The sequence below is a fragment of the Oncorhynchus clarkii genome, chromosome 2, assembly GCF_045791955.1.
Source record: "Oncorhynchus clarkii lewisi isolate Uvic-CL-2024 chromosome 2, UVic_Ocla_1.0, whole genome shotgun sequence".
Taxonomy (NCBI): domain Eukaryota; kingdom Metazoa; phylum Chordata; class Actinopteri; order Salmoniformes; family Salmonidae; genus Oncorhynchus; species Oncorhynchus clarkii.
The window spans coordinates 38,205,604-38,229,744 of NC_092148.1; the positions used below are offsets into that span (position 1 = coordinate 38,205,604).

General features: G+C 41.3%; 1 protein-coding gene across 1 annotated transcript in view; it reads right to left on the minus strand.

Annotated features, from left to right (window-relative positions):
- The window catches only part of LOC139367878 (membrane-associated guanylate kinase, WW and PDZ domain-containing protein 2-like), a 291,127-nt gene that overhangs the window by 51,542 nt on the left and 215,444 nt on the right, over nt 1-24,141 (minus strand). The window contains 1 exon segment of the mRNA XM_071106232.1: nt 5,562-5,593. Within this exon segment, the coding sequence (XP_070962333.1) occupies nt 5,562-5,593 (32 nt within the window).

Sequence of the window (24,141 nt, forward strand, 5' to 3'; positions counted from 1 at the left end):
TTTTCATGAATGTTTAATATGACTATTTATGTAGCGATCACCGTATGTTGTCGAATTTAATCCCGCTAACGGGTTCGGTGTGCAGAGAGGTTAAAAATACACAAATTCCAAATGGCTATAATTAAACTCTATAATTAAACTCAATGGCATCTTCCCCAATATTTGGAAAAAAGACTGATCACCTCAATCCACAAAAGTGGAGACAAATTGGACCCCAATAACAGGGATATGTGTCAACAGAAGCCTTGGGAAAATCCCCTGCATTATCATTAATAGCAGACTCGCCAATTTCCTCAGTGAAAACAATGCACTGTACTGAGCAAATGTAAAATTGGCTTTTTACAAAATCACCGTACAACAAACCACATTTTCACCCTAATTGACAAAGCAACAAACCAAAACCAAGGCAAAGTGTTTTCATGCTTTGTTGATTTCAAAAAAGCTTTTGACTCAATTTGGCATGAGGGTCTGCTATACACATTGATGGAAAGTGGTGTTGGGGGAAAACATACAACATAATTTCCATGTACACAAACAACAAGAGTGCAGTTTAAATGTGCAAAAAACACACATTTCTTTCCACAGTTATGTGGGGTGAGACAGGGATGAACAAATTGGAAAGGGCACTAGAACAGTCTACAGCACCCATCCTCACAGTACTAGAATCTGAAGTCAAAATGTCTACTGTTTGCTGACAATCTGGTGCTTCTGTACCCAACCTAGGAGGGCCTACAGCAGCACCTAGATCTTCTGCACAGATTGTGTCAGATCTGGGCCCTGACAGTTCGGGTTCGTGCAGTGGGTGAGATCTTCGTGGACTATACTCAGCCTTGTCTCAGTGTAGTAAATTGGTGGTTTGTGGATATCCCTCTCGTGGTATAGGGGCTGTGCTTTGGCAAATTGCGTGAGGTCACTGGTTGGCCCTGTCCCAGGGTATCATTGGATTGGCCACAGTGTCTCCTGACCCCTCCTGTCTCAGCCTCCAGTGTCTATGCTGCAATAGTTTGTAGTTTATCTGGTGTAATTCTCCTGTCTTATCTGGAGTCATTTGTGAATTTAAGTACGCTCCCTCTAATTCTCTATCTCCCCTCCCGGAGGACCTTAGCCCTGGGACCATGCCTCAGGACTACCTGGACTGATGACTCCTTGCTGTCCCCAGTCCACCTGGTCAGTTTCAACTGTTGTGCCTGTGGCTATGGAACCCTGACCTGTTCACCAGACATGCTACCTTATCTATCTATCTATCTATCTATCTATCTATCTATCTATCTATCTATCTGTCTGTCTGTCTGTCTGTCTGTCTGTCTGTCTGTCTGTCTGTCTGTCTGTTTCTCTCTCTCTCTCTCTTTGGGGTTTTAGGCTGGGTTTCTGTGTAGCACTTTGTGACGTTGGATGATGTAAAAATGGCTTTATAAATAGAGTTGAAGTCAGAAGTTTACATACACTTAGGTTAGAGTCATTAAAACTTGTTTTTCAACCACGCCACAAATTTCTTGTTAACAAACTATAGTTTTGGCAAGTCGGTTAGGACATCTACTTTGTGCATGACACAAGTTATTTTTACCCCAATAATTTACAGACAGATTATTTCACTAATGTATCACAATTCCAGTAGGTCAGAAGTTTACATACAATTAGTTGACTGTGCCTTTAAACAGCTTGGAGAATTCCAGAAAATTATGTCATGGATTTAGAAGCTTCTTGACATCATTAGAGGCTAATTGACATCATTGTAATGAATTGGAGGTGTACCTGTGGATGTATTTCAAGGCCTAACTTCAAACTCAGCGCCTCTTTGCTTGACATCATGGGAAAATCAAAATAAATCAGCAAAGACCAAAGATTAAAAAATGGTAGACCTCCACAAGTCTGGTTCATCCTCGGGAGCAATTTCCAAACGCCTGAAGGTACCATGTTTATCTGTACAAACAATAGTACGAATGTATAAACACCATGGGACCACGCAGCCGTTATACCGCTCAGGAAAGAGACGCGTTCGGTCTCCTAGAGATTAATGTACTTTGTTGCGAAAAGTGCAAATCAATCCCAGAACAACAGCAAAGGACCTTGTGAAGATGCTGGAGGAAACAGGTACAAAAGTATCTATATCCACAGTGAAACGAGTCCTATATCGACATAACCTGAAAAGCCGCTCAGTAAGGAAGAAGCCACTGCTCCAAAACTGCCATAAAAAAGCCAGACTACGGTTTGCAACTGCACATGGGGACAACGATCATACTTTTTGGTGAAATGTCCTTTGGTCTGACGAAACAAAAATAGAACTGTTTGGCCATACCGTCCATTGTTATGTTTGTAGGAAAAAGGAGGAGACTTGCAAGCCGAAGGACACCATCCCAACCGTGAAGCACAGGGGTGGCAGCATCATGTTGTGGGGGTGATTTGCTGCAGGAGGGAATGGTGCACTTCACAAAATAGATGGCTTCATGAGGGAAGGAAAAATATGCGGATATATTGAAGCAACATCTTAAGATAACAGTTAAGTTAAAACTTCTTAGCTGCAATCCCATTAACGGGATGATATGACAACAGCCAGTGAAAGTACAGGGCGCCAAATTCAAAACAACAGTAATCTCATAATTAAAATTCCTCAAACATACATTAGGCTTTACGGCGAAAGCACCACAAACGATGAAGTTAGGTCACCACCAAGCCACAGAAAAACAGTGACAAAAAGCACAAATAGAGATAAAATGAATCACTAACCTTTGATGATCTTCATCAGATGACACTCATAGGACTTCATGTTACACAATACATGTATGTTTTGTTGATAAAGTAAAAAAATCTGAATTTACATTGGAGCATTACGTTCACTAGTTCCAAAAACATCCAGTGATTTTGCATAGCCACATCGATTCAACAGAAATACTCATCATAAATGTAGATGATACACATGGAATTATAGATATACCTCTCCTTAATGCAACCGCTGTGTCAGATTTTAAAAAAACTTTACGGAAAAAGCAAACCATGCAATAATCTGAGGCGGCGCTCAGAAAATGAATCAAATTAGCCGCCATGTTGGAGTCAACAGATACCAGAAATTACATGATAAACATTCCCTTACCTTTGATGATCTTCATCAGAATGCACTCCCAGGAATCGCAGTTCCACAATAAATGCTTGATTTGTTTGATAATGTCCGTTATTTATGTCCAAGTAGTTGCTTTTGTAAGCCCTAGGAAGTGCAACTTCATTCATATCCCAATGTAAATTCAATAGGGTTGATTTCTCACTTCCTGTTTGGATTTCTTCTTAGGTTTTTGCTTGCCACATGAGTTCTGTTATACTCACATACATCATTCAAACAGTTTTAGAAACTTCATAGTGTTTTTTATCCAATACTAATAATAATATGCATATATTAGCAACTGAGACTGAGGAGTAGGGCACCTCTGGGAACCTTTCATCCAAGCTACTCAATACTACCCCTGCAGCCATAAGAAGTTAAAGCTTGGTCGCAAATGGGTCTTCCAAATGGACAATGACCTTAAGCATACTTCCAAAGTTGTGGCAACATTGCTTAAGGACAACAAAGTCAAGGTATTGGAGTGGCCATCACAAAGCCCTGACCTCAATCATATTGAATATTTGTGGGCAGAACTGAAAAGCATGTGCGAGCAAGGAGGCCTTACAAACCTGACTCAGTTACACCAGCTCTGTCAGGAGGAATGGGCCAAAATTCACCCAACTTATTGTGGGAAGCTTGTGGAAGGCTACCCAAAACATTTGACCCAAGTTAAACAATTTAAAGGCAATACTACCAAATACTAATTCAGTATGTAAACTTCTGGCCGACTGGGAATGTGATGAAAAAAATAAAAGCTGAAATATATCATTCTCTCTCCTATTATTCTGACATTTCGCATTCTTAAAATAAAGTGCTGATCCTAACTGACCTAAGACAGGGAATTTTTACAAGGATTAAATGTCAGGAATTGTGAAAAACGGAGTTTAAATGTATTTGGCTAAGATGTATGTAAACTTCAGACTTCAAACTGTACATTTGATTGATTGATTGACAGTAAATCTCAGTAAGACTAAAATAATTGTGTTCCAAAAAAGTTCCAGTTGCCAGAACCACAAATTCTAGACACCCTTGCCCTAGAGCACAGAAACAACTATACATACCTCGGACTAAACATCAGCGCCACAGGTAACTTCCACAAAGCTATGAACGATCTGAGATACAAGGCAAGAAGGGCCTTCTATGCCATCAAAAGGAACATATAATTCAATATACCAATTAGAATCAGTTATCAGTTATAGTTATCCGTTACAAACATTGCCCTTTATGGTTGTAAGGTCTGGGGTCTGCTCACCAAACAAGAATTCACAAAATGGGACAATCACCAAATTGAGACTGCATGCAGAATTCTGCAAAAATATCCAGTGTACAACATAAAACACCAAATAACGCATGCAGAGCAGAATTAGGCCGATACCCGCTAATTATTAAAATCCAGAAAAGAGCCGTTGAATTCTACAACCAATTAAAAGGAAGTGATTCCCAAACCTTCCATAACAAAGCCATCACCTACAGAGAGATGCACCTGGAGAAGAGTCCCTTAAGCAAGCTGGTCCTGGGGCTCTGCTTATAAACACAAACAGACCCCACAGAGCCCCAGGACAGCAATACAATTATACCCAACCAAAGCATGGGAAAATAAAATATATAATACCTTGACACGTTGTAAAGAATCAACAATAAAACTGAGCAAACTAGAATGCTATTTAGCACTAAACAGAGAGTACACAGTGGCACAAAACCTGACCAATGTGACTGACCAAAACTTCAGGAAAGCTTTGACTTTGACTATGCACACTGCCCACAAAATGAGTTGGAAACTGAGCTGCACTTCCTAACCTCCTGCCAAATCTATGTCCATATTAGAGACACATATTTCCTTCAGATATTTCTCAGATAGGGGATCCACAAACCCAATTTTGATAAACTCCCATAGCTATTACTTGAAACACCACAGTGTGCCATCACAGCAGCCAGATTTATGACCTGTTGCCACAAGAAAAGGGCAACCAGTGAAGATCAAACACCACTGCAAATACAACCCATATTTATGTTTAAATAGTTCCCCTTTTGTACTTTTGTACTTTATTTATTTGCAAATAATAAGACCTTTGGAATGTCTTTATTATTTTTGAACTTTTGTGAGTGTAATGTTTACTGTACATTTTTGTATTGTTTATTTAACGTTTGTTTTTTATCTATTTCACTTGCTTTGGCAATGCAAACACGTTTCCCATGCCAATAAAACCCTGTAATTGAATTGAAATGAGAGAGAGAGACAGACAGGGGGAGAGAAATAGAGACATAGAGAGAGACAGAGAGAGAGAGAGAGACATAGAGAGAGAGAGAGAGAGAGAGAGAGAGAGAGAGAGAGACAGAGAGAGAGAGAGAGAGAGAGAGAGAGAGAGAGAGAGAAAGATACAGATTGAGACAGACAGAGACAGAGACACACACACACACACACACACACACACACACACACACACACACACACACACACACATAGTTTTACCTGTTTGGAGGTCTTCCATGGAGAGAGGTGACCTGCAGAGAAACAAACAGCAAATGCTAGTCCTTTGAGCAGACAGAGAAAAATAACTGTATGATAGGTTATCTTATCATTACAGCGGCAGAAGTAAAGAACAGTAGGGAAACATTGTACAAGAGTAAGTAAGCTTTCGGTACAAAACAATAATTCAATATCACAGTTTCTCTTGGAATCCATACATCATAGGCTTTTGAGAAACCAAGGCTATTGAGTCTACCGATAAGAATGTGGTGATTGACAGAATCAAAAGCCTTGGCCACGTCGATGAAGACGGCTGCACAGTACTGTCTTTTGTCGATGGAGGTTATGATATCGTTTAGGACCTTGAGCGTTTAGGACCTTGACCCATGACCAGCTCAGAAACCAGATTGCATAGTGGAGAAGGTACGGTGGGATTCGAAATGGTCAGTGATCTGTTTAACTTGGCTTTCGGAGGTTTTAGAAAGGCAGGGCAGAATGGATATATGTCTATAACAGTTTGGGTTTAGAGTGTCTCCCAACTTGAAGAGGGGGATGACCGCGGCAGCTTTCCAGTCTTTGGGGATCTCAGAGGAAACAAAAGAGAGGTTGAACAGGCTAGTAATAGGGGTTGCAACAATTTCGGCAGATAATTTTAGAAAGAGAGGGTACAGATTGTCTAGCCCAGCTGATTTGTAGGGATCCAGATTATGCAGCTCTTTCAGAACAGCAGCTGTCTAGATTTGGGTAATGGGGGGGGGGGTGCTGAGCTGTTGGCCGGGATAGGGGTAGCCAAGTGGAAAGCAAATAGTGCCGTAGAAAAATACATATTAAAATGATCGATTATCATACATTTATCGGTGGTGACATTGTTTCCTAGCCTCAGTGCAGTGGGTAGCTGGCAGGGGGTGCTCTTATTCTCCATGGCCTTTACAATGTCCCAAAACATTTTGGAATTGGTGCTTCCCTAACTGACTGAGAATATTGGTTCCTGACTCCCCTGAAAATTTGCATATTGCGGGGGCTATTTGATGCTAATGCAGAACTCCACAGGAGGTTTTTGTGCTGGTCAAGGGCAGTCAAGTCTGGGGTGAACGAAGGGTTAAATCTGTTCTTAGTTCTAAGTTTTTTTGAATGGGACATACTTATTTAAGATGGTGAGGAAAGCACTTTTAAAGAGAAACCAGGCGTCCTCTACTGACGGGATGAGGTCAATATCCTTCCAGGATACCCGGATACCTGATTAGAAAGGCCTGCTCGCTGAAGTGTTTAATTGAGCGTTTGACAGTGATGAGGGGTGGTCGTTTGACCGCGGACCCATCATGCACGCAGGCAATGAGGCAGTGATCGTTGAGATCCTGGTTGAAGACAGCAGAGGTGTATTTAGAGGGCAAGTTGTTCAGGATGACATCTAAGAGGGTGCCCATGATTACGGATTAAGTGTTGTACCTGGTAAATTCCTTAATAATTTGTGTGAGATTGAGGGCATCTAGCTTAGATTGTAGGACTGCCAGGGTGTTAAGCATATCCCAGTTTAGGTCACCTAACAGTACAAGCTCTGAAGATAGATGGGGGGCAATCAATTCACATATGGTGTCCAGGGCACAGCTGGGGGCTGGAAGGGGTCTATAACAAGCGGCAGCGGTGAGAAACTTGTTTCTGGAAAGTTGGATTTTTAAAAGTAGAAGCTCGAATTGTTTGGGCACAGACCTGGATAGTATGACAGAACTGCAGGCTCTCTCTGCAGTAGATTGCAACTTTGCCCGATTTGGCAGTTCTATCTTTTTGGAAGCTGTTATAGTTAGGGATGAAATTTTGATGTAGTCCATTCCAGGGAGATGACAATGGAAATCATGCAGTTATATTTTTGAGAGACTACATTAATCCATCCCCATCCACCATCTATATAAACCAAAAAACAGGGCTAAGTAGACTACTGTACCCATTGGAATGAACCACAAAGTCAGGATTGTAGTTTACATGGGTGGTTCTCAAATCTTTGAAGTGTCAAAATGTACACTATACACAGTTGTTTATGAATAATAACATATTGTTCATTAACCATTCTGTTGTGAATTTGTGAATTAGGGGAGAAGGATTGCAGCTGCGATCAGCTCAGGGTTTTGAAACATATGGCTGAAGCGTTTCTTAAGTATAAATTGTAGCACATCCACCAGAGGCTTACATTACTTCAGGGACAACTTGATTCAGTTAAGTTTTGTTATCAGCAAGTTGATAGTTGGAAGAAAAAAAAAGCTTACAAGAAGTTGTCTGTTGTAGTTCTTACAATCTTACCCTGGATTTCAAACTTAGAATAGATGTAATTTAGGGCACCTGCCAGCACATCAAAGGTGTGCAAGCTTCTGCCAAACTGTCAGGGTCTAGCCAATGGGCTGTAACACCAATTAAGCTCCGTCTTCTTGCAGACCAGCAGTCGGTGGTGGTGGCAAAGTGGTCACCACTTCATGGCCTCAGTCACCTTCTTCTTCATTTCTTTTGAGGCTTCATCTATCCTGGAGCGCAGTGTCGGCAATGATATGATCTTTGAGTTATGCTCAAGCCTGGACAAACCCTCTGAACGGTTCTTGTTCTACAACAGTGAAAGATTGGAGCCCTTGGACCACATACTTCACCACAGCTTTATCGATGGATTTTTGGGACACTGTCCCCAGTAATGTTCTCTGCTTGATTGTGGAGGGAGTCTGAGGGGCATGTTTTCTCTTCAAAGTGTTTACAGCCAGTTCTCCATATTTCTTAAGATGGTGTACTCTGATATATTAATTAAGAAAAGGAAAAGAAAGAAATCAGAAAGACTGTTACTTAGCTACCGTCACTAAATAACATTAGATAAGTGAGAGTTTGTGAACACCATTTAATTAAGTCTACAGTAATTATCTAGGTAAGAATAACAACTTTCTCAACTAACACAAGTAAGATATTGTCTTGCTAACTAGCTAAGCTAGTGGGTGTTAGCTAAAATTCGAAAGCTAACATTAGCTAGCTAGCTTGACAGCGGTGTTTAGAGAAAAGGTATTTAGCTATACTAACATTAGCTGACTAAAATGTGCCCAGATTCGCAAACTAGCAAGCTAGCTAGTTTATGCTTGCTAAAACTTTAGCTAGTTAGCTCATGTTAGTTTAGTTAGATTGCATTAGCTAACAAAATTTCTGAATCCGGGCACATTTTAGCCAGCTACTAGCAATGGAACTATTTAAGTATAGGATTAGCTAGCATAAACTAAAACTGCTTGTTGCATTAGCAAATGTGACCTACCTAGCTAGGTTAGCTCATTTTAGCTAGCATGCTAGTATAAGTATCATTAGCTAGCATGCTAAATTTATTCCAGCTAGCTGGCAAGCTAACAGTAGACTTACCTCAATGTGTTTTTTTTAGATTCGACGGCGAGTTCTTGAATGCTGGTATTTCTTGAACTTTAGGTAAACATAACCAACATTTCATTTGCTAGGATGAATCCTTCATTCTGAGAAAATAAAACGTTTATTTTAGATACGGCCAGGGGTGTTCGTCCTCATCAGGAGGTGGTGGTGGTAGTGGTAGCGATTTTGGACATTCTTGGGAAAAGTGCTGCAGAGTGGATGACTATTTTGTAAGTAACTGGCTCTCGTGGGTGGGGTTTACACTTTAGGACCCTTAGATTATCCCCAAACTGATGTGGATTGGATCAACTTTGCTTGCATGTCGTCGCCTGCTGCCTTGCAAAACAAGTTCACCCATGAGTGAGCCGACTTGCCGACCTTGCATATTCTTTCCAACATTATTCATATTTTTTTTCAGCTTCAGATTGATTTGATTTTGTAGCGAGTAACGAAGGCTTGGCGGTCAAAGGCCCGATTGACCCAGAGTCCTCCGGGTCATTGTAAATAAGAATTTGTTCTTAACTGATTTGCCTAGTTAAATTAAAAATTAAAAATAAAGTATCAAGGTGAAAGTATACATTTTCATTTGAAAATGTAGTGAAGTAAAACTAAAAGTTCTAAAAATAGAAATAGTAAAGTACAGTACAGATACCCCAAAAAACTACTTAAGTACAGTAACATAGCATTTCTACTTTGTTACTTTACACAACTGCTTCTCTCTGCGTTCTTGAGAAAGGAATGAAGGAGAGAGAGGAGGAGATGGAAATGCACGGTGGAGAGATATCATGTAGCTAATGGTATTGTCAGCCTATTAATTATGAAAATATAAAAAACGCCCTAAGCTATTCAAAGTCAAATACAAATTCACTATAATTGTAGGATAACGTTTTATAACTAGGGGGCAGTATTTTCATTTTTGGATAAAAAAGGTTCCCGTTTTAAACGGGATATTTTGTCACGACAAGATGCTCGACTATGCATATAATTGACAACTTTGGATGGAAAACACTCTGACGTTTCCAAAACTGCAAAGATATTGTCTGTGAGTGCAACAGAACTGATGTTACAGGCGAAACCCAGATAAAAATCCAACCAGGAAGTGCCCCATTTTTGAAAGCCCTGCATGCCAATGACTCCTTATATGCCTGTGAATGAGCTACGAATGAGCTTACGCTTTCTACGTATTCCCCAAGGTGTCTACAGCATTGTGACGTCTTTTTACGCATTTATGTTGAAGAATAGCCGTAAGGGACCACATTTAGCAAGTGGTCACATGACGGCTCCGGCAGAAAATCTTGCGTAAAGTACACAAGTAGCCATTTTTCCAATCGCTTCTTATGAGAAACCAATTGTCCCGACGGATATTTTATCGAATAGATATGTGGAAAACACCTTGAGGATTGATTCTAAACAACGTTTGGCATGTTTCTGTCGATATTATGGAGCTAATTTGGAAAAAAGTTTGGCGTTGTAGTGACTGCATTTTCCGGTCGATTTCTCAGCCAAACGTGAAGAACAAACGGAGCTATTTCGCCTACAAAAATAATATTTTTGGAAAAAAGGAACATTTGCTATCTAACTGGGAGTCTCGTGAGTGAAAACATCCGAAGCTCATCAAAGGTAAAGGATTTAATTTGATTGCTTTTCTTATTTTCGAGAAAATGTTGCCTGCTGGTAGCAGAGCCTAGCCATAGCATTATGCCATGATAAACTTACACAAATGCTTGTCTAGCTTTGGCTGTAAAGTATATTTTGAAAATCTGAGATGACAGTGTGATTAAAAAAAGGCTAAGCTTTGTCTCAATATATTTAATTTGTGAATTCCATGAATAGGAAGATTTTCTAGGAAGATTTATATCCGCTGCCTTATGCTAATTAGTTTGAGGCTACGTTACGCTCCCGCATGCAGGTTTGCGAGTCATGAGAAGTTAACTCTGTAAGAGGCCCTACCTGCACAATCAATGAACCAACATCATCGCCTAGGCCTATACGTTCTCTCCCAGACTCTGAAGCATAGCACAAGGAGCGTAGCACAAATCAATCCAGTCTGCATAATAATACAGTCGACATTCAAAGGCGAATACTAGAATTTGTTAAATTTGCAGTATAGACTAGACCAATTATAATTATCTGTACAAATAATAGTATGGAAGTATAAACACCATGGGAACACGCAGCTGTCATATCGCTTAGGAAGGAGACGCATTCTGTCTACTAGAGATGAACGTACTTTGGTGCAAAAAGTGCAAATCAATCCCAGAACAACAGCAAAGGACCCTGTGAAAGATGCTGGAGGAAACAGGTACAAAAGTATCTATATCCACAGTAAAAATGAGTCCTATATCGACATAACCTGAAAGGTTGCTCAGCAAGGAAGAAGCCACTGCTCCAAAACCGCCATAAAAAAGCCAGACTACAGTTTGCAACTGCACATGAGGAAAACAGTGTACTTTTTAGAGAAATGTCCTCTGGTCTGATAAAACAAAAATAGAACTGTTTGGTCGAAGAACACCATCCCATCCATGAAGCACGGGGGTGGCAGCATAATGTTTTGAGGTGCTTTGCTGCAGGAGGGACTGGTAAACTTCACAAAATTGATGGCATCATGAGGTATGAAAATTATGTGGATATATTGAATCAACATCTCAAGACATCAGTCAGGAAGTTAAAGCTTGGTCGCAAATAGGTCTTCCAAATGGATAATGACAACAAGCATAATTCCAAAGTTGTTTCCAAATGGTTTAAGGACAACAAAGTCAAGGTATTGGAGTGGCCATCACAAAGCCCTGACCTCAATCCTATAGAAAATTAGTGGGTAGAACTGAAAAGCGTGTGCGAGCAAGTAGGCCTAAGAACCTGCCTCAGTTCCACCAGCATTGTCAGGAGGAATGGACCAAAATTCACCCAACTTATTGAGGGAAGCTTGTGGATGGCTACCTGAAATGTTTGACACAAGTTAACTTCATATGGCTGCAGGGGCAGTATTGAGTAGCTTGGACGAAAAGGTGCCCATTGTAAATGGCCAGCTCCTCAGTCTTAGTTGCTAATATATGCATATTATTATTAGTATTTGATAGAAAAACACTCTAAAGTTTCCAAAACTGTCAAAATATTGTCTGTGAGTATAACAGAACTGATGTTGCAGGCGAAACCCTGAGGAAAATAAAAACATTAAGTGGTTTATATTTTTCCATAGCCTCCCTTTGCTGGATTTAAAGGGATATGAACCAGATTCCTTTTTCTATCGCTTCTACAAGGTGTCAACAGTCTTCAGACATAGTTTCAGGCTTTTATTTAGAAAAATGAGCCAGAACGATAACATTGCGTCAAGTGGTCACATGAGTTTTGCTTGCGCAAAAGAATTTGGACAGCCATTGTTTTCCCCTCTCCTACTGTGAAAGACATTAGCGGTTGATATATTATTGATTATATATTTTAAAAACAACCTGAGGATTGATTATAAAAAACGTTTGACATGTTTCTGTGGACATTATGGAAACTATTTGGAATTTTCGTCTGCGTTGTCATGACCGCTATTTCCTGTGGATTTCTGAATATAACGCGACAAACAAACGGAGGTATTTTGGATATAAAAAATCATTTTTATGGAACAAACGAACATTTGTTGTGTAACTGGGAGTCTCTTGAGTGAAAACATCCGAAGATCATCAAAGGTAAACGATTAATTTGATTGCTTTTCTGATTTTCGTGATCGAGCTATCCGATGCTAAGTGTACTTAATGTTTTATCGTGCGATCGATAAACTTACACAAACGCTTGGATTGCTTTCACTGTAAAGCATAGTTTGACACGACAGGTGGATTAACAAAAGACCGAGCTGTGTTTTCCTATATTGCACTTGTGATTTCATGAATATACATATTTCTGGTAATATTTAGTGTATGTAGCACTATGCTATTCAGCGGATGTTGAGGACACTTATCCCGATTTGGGGATTGCAGCCATAACAAGTTAAACAACTTAAAGGCAATGCTACCAAATACTAACTGAGTGTATGTAAACTTCTGACCCACTGGGAATGTGATGAAAGAAATGAAAGCTAAAAAAAAAAAAATTCCCACTACAATTTTTTTATTTAATCTTTATCTTCTTGAGAATACTTGACACGCAGACGTCCCAAGTATGCCCCTGGAAATGCAAATGCGCTACGCTAAATGCTAAATGTACTCGTTACAACTCAATCTTTGATCAAAATTCACAAGCAGGGTATTGAATTAAAGCTACACTCGTTGTGAACCTAGCCAGCAAGTCAGATTTTTAAAATGCTTTTCGGCGAAAGCATCAGAAGCTATTATCTGATAGCATGCACCCCCCAAAATGCCAGCTCGACACGTAAACAACAGATTTTGCGATAGCCGGCGCTACCCAAAACGCAGAAATAAAATATAAAACATTCATTACCTTAGACGAGCTTCTTTCTTGGCACTCCTATATGCCCCATAAACATCACTATTGGGTCTTTTTTTCGTTTAAATCGGTCCATATATACCCAAAATAGCTTTGTATGGAAGTTGTGTCATTCAGAAAAAAATCATCGTTTTTAAACGCTGCGTAATTTTTTAAAATTAAAAAAGTCGACGATAAACTTTCACAAAACACTTCGAAATCCTTTTGTAATCCAACTTTAGGTATTAGTAAACGTTTATAATCTATCAAAATGATTACAGGGCGATGTCTCTTCAATAGGTCTTCACTTCAAAAACAATGCCATCTGATATCTCCCTCAACTGCATCCGGGTGAAGACTGGGAAAATGGAGGTCAGATAGATGGATTTTCCAACAATTAATTCAATTGAAAATTAGGACAATGGCGCCATCGTGCGGAATTTGTATGAATTGCAGGCATATTCCCATTAAATTCTGTTCTCTTTTAACAACTGGTGGAAGTGACTTATGGAAATTATTTTTTGCTTTCAGAGAGCAGTTTTTCTTGCGTTTTTCAATGAAACACACGATCTGTTATAGTCACAGCCGTGATTTAACCAGTTTTATAAACTTCAGAGTGTTTTCTATCCACACATACGAATCATATGCATATACTATATTCCTGGCATGAGTAGCAGGACGCTGAAAAGTTGCGCGATTTTTAACAGAATTTTCAAAAAAGGAGGGGGTAGAAGTAAGAGGTTATTTAACCAGGTAGGCTAGTTGAAACCAAGTTCTCATTTACAACTGCGATGTGGCCAAGATAAAGCAAAACAGTTCGACACATACAACAAAACAGAGTTACACATGGAATTAACAAACATACAGCAAAAAAAGTATATATGCAGTGTGTGCAAATGAGGTAAGATAAGGGAGGTAAGGCAATAAATAGGCCATGGTGGCGAAGTAATTATAATATAGCAATTGAACACTGGAGTGATAGATGTGCAAAGATGAATGTGCAAGTAGAGATACTGGGGTGAAAAGATAAATAAAGCAACATAAAGAGCAAGATAAATAAATAAATACAGTATGGGATGAGGTAGTTGGATGGGCTATTTACAGACGGGCTATGTACAGGTGCAGTGATCTGTGAGCTGCTCTGACAGCTGGTGCTTAAAGCTAGTGAGGGAGATATGAGCCTCCAGCTTCAGTGATTTTTGCAGTTCGTTCTAGTCATTGGCAGCAGAGTACTGGAAGGAAAGGCGGCCAAAGGAGGAATTGGCTTTGGGGGTGAACAGTGAAATATACCAGCTGAGCGCGTGCTATGGGTGGGTGCTGCTATGGTGGCCAGTGAGCTGAGATAAGGCGGGGCTTTACCTAGCAAATACTTTTAGATGAACTGGAGCCAGTGGGTTTGGTGATGAGTATGAAGCGAGGGCCAGCCAACGAGAGTGTACAGGTCGCAGTGGTGAGATGGTGGGTAGTATGGGGCTTTGGTGACAACACGGATGGCAATGTGATAGATTTCATCCAGCTTGTTGAGTAGAGTGTTGGAGGCTATTTTGTAAATGACATCGCTGAAATCGAGGATTGATAGGGTGGTCAGTTTTACGAGGGTATGTTTGGCAGCATGAGTGAAGGATGCTTTGTTGTGAAATTGGAAGCCGATTCTAGATTAAAATGTTGTATTGGAGATGCATAATGTGAGTCTGGAAAGATAGTTTACAGTCTAACCAGACATCTAGGTATTTGTAATTGTCCACATATTCTAAGTCAGAACCATTCAGAGTAGGGATGCTCGACGGGCGAGCAGGTGCAGGCAGCAATCGGTTGAAGAGCATGCATTTCGTTTTATTTGCATTTAAGAGCAGTTGTAGGCCACGGGAGGAGTGTTGTGTGGCACTGAAGCTCATTTGGACATAGGTAACACAGTGTCCAAAGGAGGGCCAGAAGTTTACAGAATGGTGTCATCGGCGTATAGGTGGATCAGAGGTTCACCAGCAGCAAGAGCGACATCATTGATGTATACAGAGAAGAGAGTGGGCCCGAGAGTTGAACCCTGTGGCACCCCCAGAGAGACTGCCAGAGGTCCGGACAGCAGGCCCTCTGATTTGACACACTGAACTCTATCAGAGAAGTAGTTGGTGAACCAGGCGAGGCAGTCATTTGAGAAACCAAGGCTGATTAGTCTGCCGATGAGAATGTGGTGTTTGACAGAGTCGAAAGCCTTGGCCAGGTCAATGAATACGGCTGCACAGTAATGTCTCTTATCGATGGCGGTTATGATATCGTTTAGGACCTTGAGCGTGACTGAGGTGCACCCATGACCAGCTCAGAAACCAGATTGCATAGTGGAGAAGGTGCGGTGGGATTCGAAATGGTCGGTGTTCTGTTTGTTTACTTGACTTTCGAAGACCTTAGAAAGGCAGAGTAGGATAGACAAAGTTCTGTAGCAGTGTGGGTCTAGAGCAGGGGTGTCAAACTCAAATACCCAGTGGGCCAAAATGTAAAACCTGAACAAAGTCACGGGCCAACATTGAACAAATTAACCTTTTAATATGGACCCAAACAAGTTTTGCTTTAACATTGAATATGGAACAAGCATCGCTTATTACCATACAATATATAATTTAATAGTGGAGACATTCAAAATCGAATTTCAAATGAAAAAACACATCAATGGCATTAATTTATTAAATAAATAAAATTTAAATAAAAATTGTATGCCTCTTTTCTATTTGCAGCCTTCTGATTTAAATACCAAAATAAACTTTTTCCACTGGCTAATAATTTTACAAATAAAATGATAATAAATCAATCAACCATTCAAGCCCATGCCTTGTAGCAAGAAAAAGTGCATAAAGAAAACGTTAATTATTGCACACTGGTCTAATCTGATGTGCCCAAGCCAGATACCTGGCATCTCTTCTTGGATGCTAGTTCATCAATGTCTGGACTCAAGCTCTGAGCTGAAGAAATCCTCAGTATCGAGCGAAGATGTTCATCAGTCAGACGTCTCCTGTGAGTTGTTTTGGTCATCTTCATTGAGGAGAAAAGTTGCTCGCATAGATAAGTGCTGCCGAACATGGAGAGCATCTGAGCAGCTTGGGTGCGGAGCTGAGGCATTGTGTCAGGGATGAACCGTGGAAACTGTGCGGCGCCCACAGCATCATACTTTGACTTCAGCGTGTCGTTGCACTGGAGTTCAATCAGCTCCATTTGGATGTTGGTTGGTGCATTTTCCACATCAACTGCGAAGGGATTACTAAGCAGTTCAAACTTGCATTTCTGGGCATCGAAGTCGGCAAATCGCCGGCTAAACTCAGCGGCGAGAACACTGAGTTTTTCAGCAAACTGTGCGCATGGGAACACGGCGGTAGAGATCTGCGCTTTTATGGATTGGCAGCAGGGAAAATGGCAAGGGTTTCCTTGCAGCATCTGATTCTCCCACAGGCACAGTTTAGTTTTGAAGGCCCTCACTGCAGCGTACATGTCTGTGATGATGCGCCCCCGCCCCTGAAGCTGCAGGTTCAGCGCATCGAGATGGCTCGAGATGTCACAGAGAAAGGCCAGCTCACACAGGAACTTTTGCTCCCGGAGCTCTGCTGTATCCTTCCCTTTGGTTTCCAGGAATTGACATATTTCCTCACGCAGCTCGAAACATCTGTTCAGTACTTTTCCTCTGCTTAGCCATCTCACCTCTGTGTGATACGGCACGTCTGCGTATTCCGAACCACACTCCTCCAGAAAAGATTTAAACTGGCGGTGATTTAGACCTTTGGCTCTTATAAAGTTAACTACCTGTGTTACTGTGGTCATAACATGTTCCATCTTTAGGGCTTTGGCACACAGTGCTTCCTGATGTATGATGCAGTGGTAAACAGTTAGCTCACCTGCACAGTTCTCTTCCCGCATCTTCTCCCGAACCATGCCCACCAGTCCACTCTTTTTACCGCACATCGCTGGCGCACCATCTGTCGTTAATCCAACGAGTTTATCCCACGGCAGCTTTATTTCAGTTACACATTTGGAAACCTCCTCAACGATTTCCTTTCCTGTGGTTGTGCCATGCATTGATTTGAATCCTAATAGCTCCTCCGTAACACACAGATTTGATTCTACTCCACGGATGAAGACTGACAGCTGAGCAGTATCAGATGCGTCGCAGCTCTCATCCACAGCGAGGGAGAACACAACAAAATCTTTTCCCTTTTCCATCAGCTGGTCATACAGATTGGTGGCAAGATCACATGTGCGATCAGCTACTGTGTTCCTGCTCAGGCTCACGTTTGAAAATGCTTGTTTTTTCTCTGGGCATACGAGGTCACAAACCTTCATCATGAACTTTTTCATGAACTCTCCCTCACTAAAGGGCCGGGCTGATTTTGCGATCTCTGCTGCCACTATATAACTAGCCTTTACAGCAGCCTCGCTTTGTGATGTGGCTTTTTTAAACATATTCTGTTGTGAAACCAAACTTCTTTTCATCTCCTCTACTTTCTGGCTCCTTTGAGTCATGTCCAGGTCCTTGTATTTGTCATGGTGTTTCGTTTCATAGTGTCGTCTAATGTTGTACTCCTTACTTACAGCCACGTTGACTCCACAAACAAGACAAACAGGTTTGTCTTTTACATATGTAAACAGATATTCTGCCTCCCACTTGTCCAGAAAGCTCCTGTTTTCTGCCTTTCTTTTCGCCATTTTTGGGAAGGGTTAGCTCGCTGACAGTCGTAGCGTCTATGTTGCTATGACTACTGTCACAGAGGAGAGAGCGTTTCTGGGTCCTGTCCTGATTGGCGCGCGAAAACAGCAGCGCATTATGGGATTCGTAGTATTAGTGGTGAATGCGCTGTATAATACCGGCGGGCCAGCTCTAGTAATAATTTGGTATTGTCTCGCGGGCCAAATATAATTACCCCGCGGGCCAAATTTGGCCCACGGGCCAGAGTTTGACACCCATGCTCTAGAGTGTCTCTTCCTTTGAAGAGGGGGATGGCCGTGTAGTTTTCCAATCTTTGGGAATCTCAGATGATACGAAAGAGAGGTCGAAGAGGTAGTAGGTGTTTTAGAAAGAGAGGGTCCAGTTTGTCTAGCCCAGCTGATTTGTAGGGATCCAGATTTTGCAGCTCTTTCAGAACAATAGCTATCTGGATCTGGGTCAAGGAGAAATGGGGAGGCTTGGGCGAGTTGCTGTGGGGGGGGGGGGGGGGGGTGCATGGCTGTTGACCGTGGCAGGGGTAGCCAGGTGGAAAGCATAGCCAGCAGTAGAAAAATGCTTCTTGAAATTCTCAATTATATTGGATTCATCGGTGGTGACATTGTTTCCTAGCCTCAGTGCAGTGGGCAGCTGGGAGGAGGTGCTCTTATTCTCCATGGACTTTACAGTGTCCCAGAACTTTTTGAGTTTGTGCGACAGGATGCAAATTTCTGTTTGATAAAGGCAGCCTTAGATTTCCTAACTGCCTGTGTATATTGATTCCTAACTTCCCTGAAAAGTTGCATTTCAACGGGGGCTATTCAATGTTAATGCAGTATGCCACAGGATGTTTTTGTGCTGGTCAAGGGCAGTCAGGTCTGGAGTGAACCAAGGGCTGTTCCTGGTTCTACATTTTTTAATGGGGCATGCTTATTTAAGATGGTGAGGATGGCACTTTTAAAGAATAACCAGGCATCCTCTACTGACGGGATGAGGGTGATATCCTTCCAGGATACCCGGGCCAGGTAATTTAGAAAGGCCTGCTCACTCAAGTGATTTAGGGAGCGTTTGACAGTGATGAGGGGTGGTTGTTTGACCGCAGACCCATTACGGATGCAGGCAGTGATTGCTGAGATCTTGGTTGAAGACAGCAGAGGTGTATTTGGAGGGCAAGTTGGTCAGGAGGATATCTATGAGGATGCCCATGGTTACGGATTTGGGGTTGTACGTGGTAGGTTCATTGATATTTTGCATGAGATTGAGGGCATCTAGCTTAGATTGTAGAATGGCCGGGGTGTTAAGCATGTCCCAGTTTAGGTCACCTAGCAGCACAAGCTCTGAAGATAGATGGGGGGCAATCAATTCACAAATGTTGTCCAGGTCACAGCTGGGGGCAGAGGGTGGTCTATAGCAAGCGGCAATGGTGGGAGACTTGTTTCTGGAAAGTTGGATTTTTAAAAATAGAAGCTTGAATTGTTTGGGTACAGACCTGGATAGTAAGCAGAACTTTGCAGGCAATCTCTGCAGTAGATTGCAACTCCGCCCCCTTTGGCAATTCTATCTTGTTGGAAAATGTTATAGTTAGGGATGGAAATTTCAGGGTTTTTGGTGGTATTCCTAAGCCAGGATTCAGAGACGGCTAGGACATTTGGGTTGGCAGAGTGTGCTAAAGTAGTGAATAAAACAAACTTAGGGAGAAGGCTTCTAATGTTAACATGCATGAAACCAAGGCTTTTACGGTTATAGACGTCAACAAATGAGAGCATTTGGGGAATAGGAGTGGAGCTAGGCACCTCTACATCACCAGAGGAAGAGAGGAGGAGTAGGATAAGGGTACGGCTAAAGGCTATAAGAACTGGTCGTCTAGTACGTTCGGAACAGAGAGTAAAAGCAGCAGGTCACTAACCAGAACAGTAATGGACAGGGCATATTGACATTAGGGAGAGGCATGCGTAGCCGAGTTATCATAGGGGTCCAGTGAGTAGTTAGGCTGGCTAGAGACACGGCGATTCAGACAGCTAGCGGGCCGGGGCTAGCAAGCTAGCAAATTAGAGGGACGTCACGGCGGAAGAAGTATTATAGCCTCATCCTCGTGTGGAGCCTCCTCGTGCGGTTGCGTTGGCAGACCAGTCGTGATGGATTAGTAGGGTTCCGTGTAGTAAAGGGGTCCAGTCCAATTGGCAAAATAGGTATAGTGGCCCAAGAAATTGGCCAATGGATCTCTTCAGCTAACAGTCCAAAATGCTCTAGACAGCTAGCGAGCCGTGCCTAGCAGGCTAGGAGATGGGCATCCATGGGACGTCGCAAAGGAGGGACATGTTGAACATTTTTTTTACGTCGGTAGTCCAGTCGTGATGAATAAGCAGTGCTCTGTGTAGTAAAAGGGGTCCAGGCAAACTGGTAAAATAGGGATGTAGCCCTGGAGTGGCTGATGGACCGCTTCAGCTAGCCGGGAGATGGGCCTAGCTTGGGCTAGCTCCCGTCTAATTGGTGCTTTCTTCGGGACAGAGACGTTAGCCAGGAGTAGCCATTCGGATTGCAGCTAGCTAGCGGCGATGATCCAGGTAAAAAGGTTCAGAGCTTGCGATAGGAATCCGTGGATATGGAGAGAAAATAAGTCCGGGATGCTCTGGTTTGAATCGCGTTGTGCAAACTGGCGAGTGTTTTCATAGCTAAAGGTTAGCTGATGACTGCTAGCAGTGGTTAGCTGACTACTAGCTAGTAGCTAGTTAGCTGGCTAGCTCCTGTTGGGGTTCCAGTTCAAAGTTAAAAATAATACTTTAGAAAAAAGCAGATCCACACCACATTGGGTGAGGAGGGTTGCAGGAGAGCATTCTGAAAATATATTCTGAAAAAAATATATTAAAAAGTTATAAACATGGGACACAACAAGACGAGAACTAAGACGTCTGACTGCTACGCCATCTTGGATTATTCTGACATTTCACAATCTTAAAATAAAGGTGGTGATCCTAACAGACGTTAAAGAGGGATTTTTTTCTAGGAATAAATGTCAGGAATTGTGAAAAACTGAGTATAAATTATGTTTGTATGTATGGCTAAGGTGTATGTAAACTTCTGACCTCAACTCTAATCATCACCTTAGAAAGCACTGTCCATTTCGTTGTGTTTTGCGTTGAAACAACATCCACAGCGACCATGTTTTCCACTCAGGGTGTCAAACTCATTCCATGGAGGGCCTAGTGTCTGCAGGTTGTTGTTTTTTCCTTTCAATTAACTTCTTGCGTCGAGCAATCCCGTATCCGGGAGCGTAATCATAGCCTCAAGTTCATTACCATAACGCAACGTTAACTATTCATGAAAATCGCAAATGAAATGAAATAAATATATTGGCTGACAAGCTTAGCCTTTTGTTAACAACACTGTCATCTCAGATTTTCAAAATATGCTTTTCAACCATAGCTACACAAGCATTTGTGTAAGAGTATTGATAGCTAGCATAGCATTAAGCCTAGCATTCAGCAGGCAACATTTTCACAAAAACAAGAAAAGCATTCAAATAAAATAATTTACCTTTGAAGAACTTTGGATGTTTTCAATGAGGAGACTCTGTTAGATAGCAAATGTTCAGTTTTTCCCAAAATATTATTTGTGTAGGAGAAATCGCTCCGTTTTGTTCATCACGTTTGGCTAAGAAAAAACCCGGAAAATTCAGTCATTACAACGCCAAACTTTTTTCCAAATTAACTCCATAATATCGACAGAAACATGGCAAACGTTGTTTAGAATCAATCCTCAAGGTGTTTTTCACATATCTATTCGATGATAAGTCATTTGTGGCAGTTGAGTTTCTCCTCTGAAGCAAATGGAAAAATACACGCAGCTGGAGATTACGCAATAATTGCAACGGAGGACACCAAGCGAGCACCTGGTAAATGTAGTCTCTTATGGTCAATCTTCCAATGATATGCCTACAAATACGTCACAATGCTGCAGACACCTTGGGGAAACGACAGAAAGTGTAGGCTCATTCCTTGCGCATTCATAGTCATATAAGGAGACATTGGAACACAGCACCTTCAAAATCTGGGGTTTCATCTTGGTTTCGCCTGTAGCATCAGTTCTGTGGCACTCACAGATAATATATTTGCTGTTTTGGAAACGTCAGAGTGTTTTCTTTCCAAAGCTGTCAATTATATGCATAGTCGAGCATCTTTTCGTGACAAAATATCTTGTTTAAAAACGGGAACGTTTTTTTATCCAAAAATTAAAAGAGCTCCCCCTATATCGAAGAAGTTAAGCCCTAGATAACCAGATGTGGGGAGTTCCTTACTAATTTTTGACCTTAATTAATCAATCAAGTACAAGGGAGGAGTGAAAACCCGCAGACACTCGGCCTTCCTTTGAATGAGTTTGACACCTGTGGGTTAGAGAGACAAATAGAGTTCTGAGTACCAGTCCATTAGCGACCGGAAGGTCGTTAGCAGGTTAGGTACAACCAACACATGTCCAGAGTACATAACAGGACTCAAAGGTCACGTGGAATTTGACTGCGGTCATGACTCACGACTGCCGGTGTGGCGGTAATATGCAACAGCCCTATGATTAATAATGAATAAATTATGAATAAACAATTTCATCGTGTATTAATACTTTGTAAATACTTTATTACGTGGCTATTATAAAGTGCTACCCTATGCTGTTTAGTGCACTACTTTTGACCAGGACCCACAGGGCTTTGAATGAATGGAATTCTGAGTGTTTACAGTTTCCATGTTTGATGTTCATTCTTGGGCTAGCCTACTGGCATGGGAGAGATCGCATTTGTAAAATTATCAGTAGCGATCCATCATTCAGGGCAGAGCTAAAATAAAAATAAAGAAAATACAAATTATTTTATATAATTATTATTATAATATACACTACCGATCAAAAGGCTAATTGATCATTAGAAAACCCTTTTGCAATTATGTTAGCACAGCTGAAAACTGTTTTCTCTTCATTGTGGTTTGCGGGTACTATTAATGAAGCTGCCAGTTGAGGACTTGAGAGGCGTCTGTTTCTCAAACTAGACACTAATGTACTAGTCCTCTTGCTCAGTTGTACACCGGGGCCTCCCACTCCTCTTTCTATTCTGGTTAGAGCCAGTTTGCGCTGGTCTGTGAAGGGAGTAGTACACAGCGTTGTACGAGATCTTCAGTTTCTTGGCAATTTCTCGCATGGAATTGTCTTCATTTCTCAGAACAAGAATAGACTGACAAGGTTCAGAAGAAAGTTATTTGTTTCTGGAAATTTTGAGCCTGTAATCGAACCCACAAATGCTGATGCTCCAGATACTCAACTAGTCTAAAGAAGGCCAGTTTTATTGCTTCTTTAATCAGAACAACAGTTTTCAGCTGTGCTAACATAATTGCAAAAGGGTTTTCTAAGGATCAATTAGCCTTTTAAAATGATAAACTTGGATTAGCTAACACAACGTGCCATTGGAACACAGGAGTGATGGTTGCTGATAATGGGCCTCTGTACACCTATGTGGATATTCCACTAAAAATCATCCGTTTCCAGCTACAATAGTCATTTACAACATTAACAATGTCTACACTGTTTTTCAGATTAATTTGATGTTATTCTAATGGACATATTTTTTTGTTTTTCTTTCAAAAACAAGGACATTTCTAAGTGACCCCAAACTTTTGAACAGTACTGTATGTATATATTTAGCCTGTTTTGCGTGTTATTTTGACATTAATACAAGTCACATATCAGTTGGCAAACAATGTAAAAAAAAATCATTGAGTTAATAAAGCCGCATACAAACATGGTCTCTTTTTTGCAGTCTTGAGTAAGGCAGCTGCAAAATGCAAGTATTTCAGCCTAGCTCAGTGCTTCTAGGGGTTGGCATTTGTATTTTGTATTTATTATGGATCCCCAATAGCCAAGGCAGCAGCTACTCTTCCTGGGGTCCGGCAAAATTAAGGCAGTTATACAATTTTAAAAAACTATTATGGGATTATTTGTTGTCCCACCTGCATATCAACTAATCAGCATCCAGGATCCAAACAACACATTTTATAATTTAGATTATTACTATAATTTGATTGTCTTAAGAACATTGGGTGTCAACAATAAAGACGCTAAATCTTGGACCTAGCCAGAATTTTA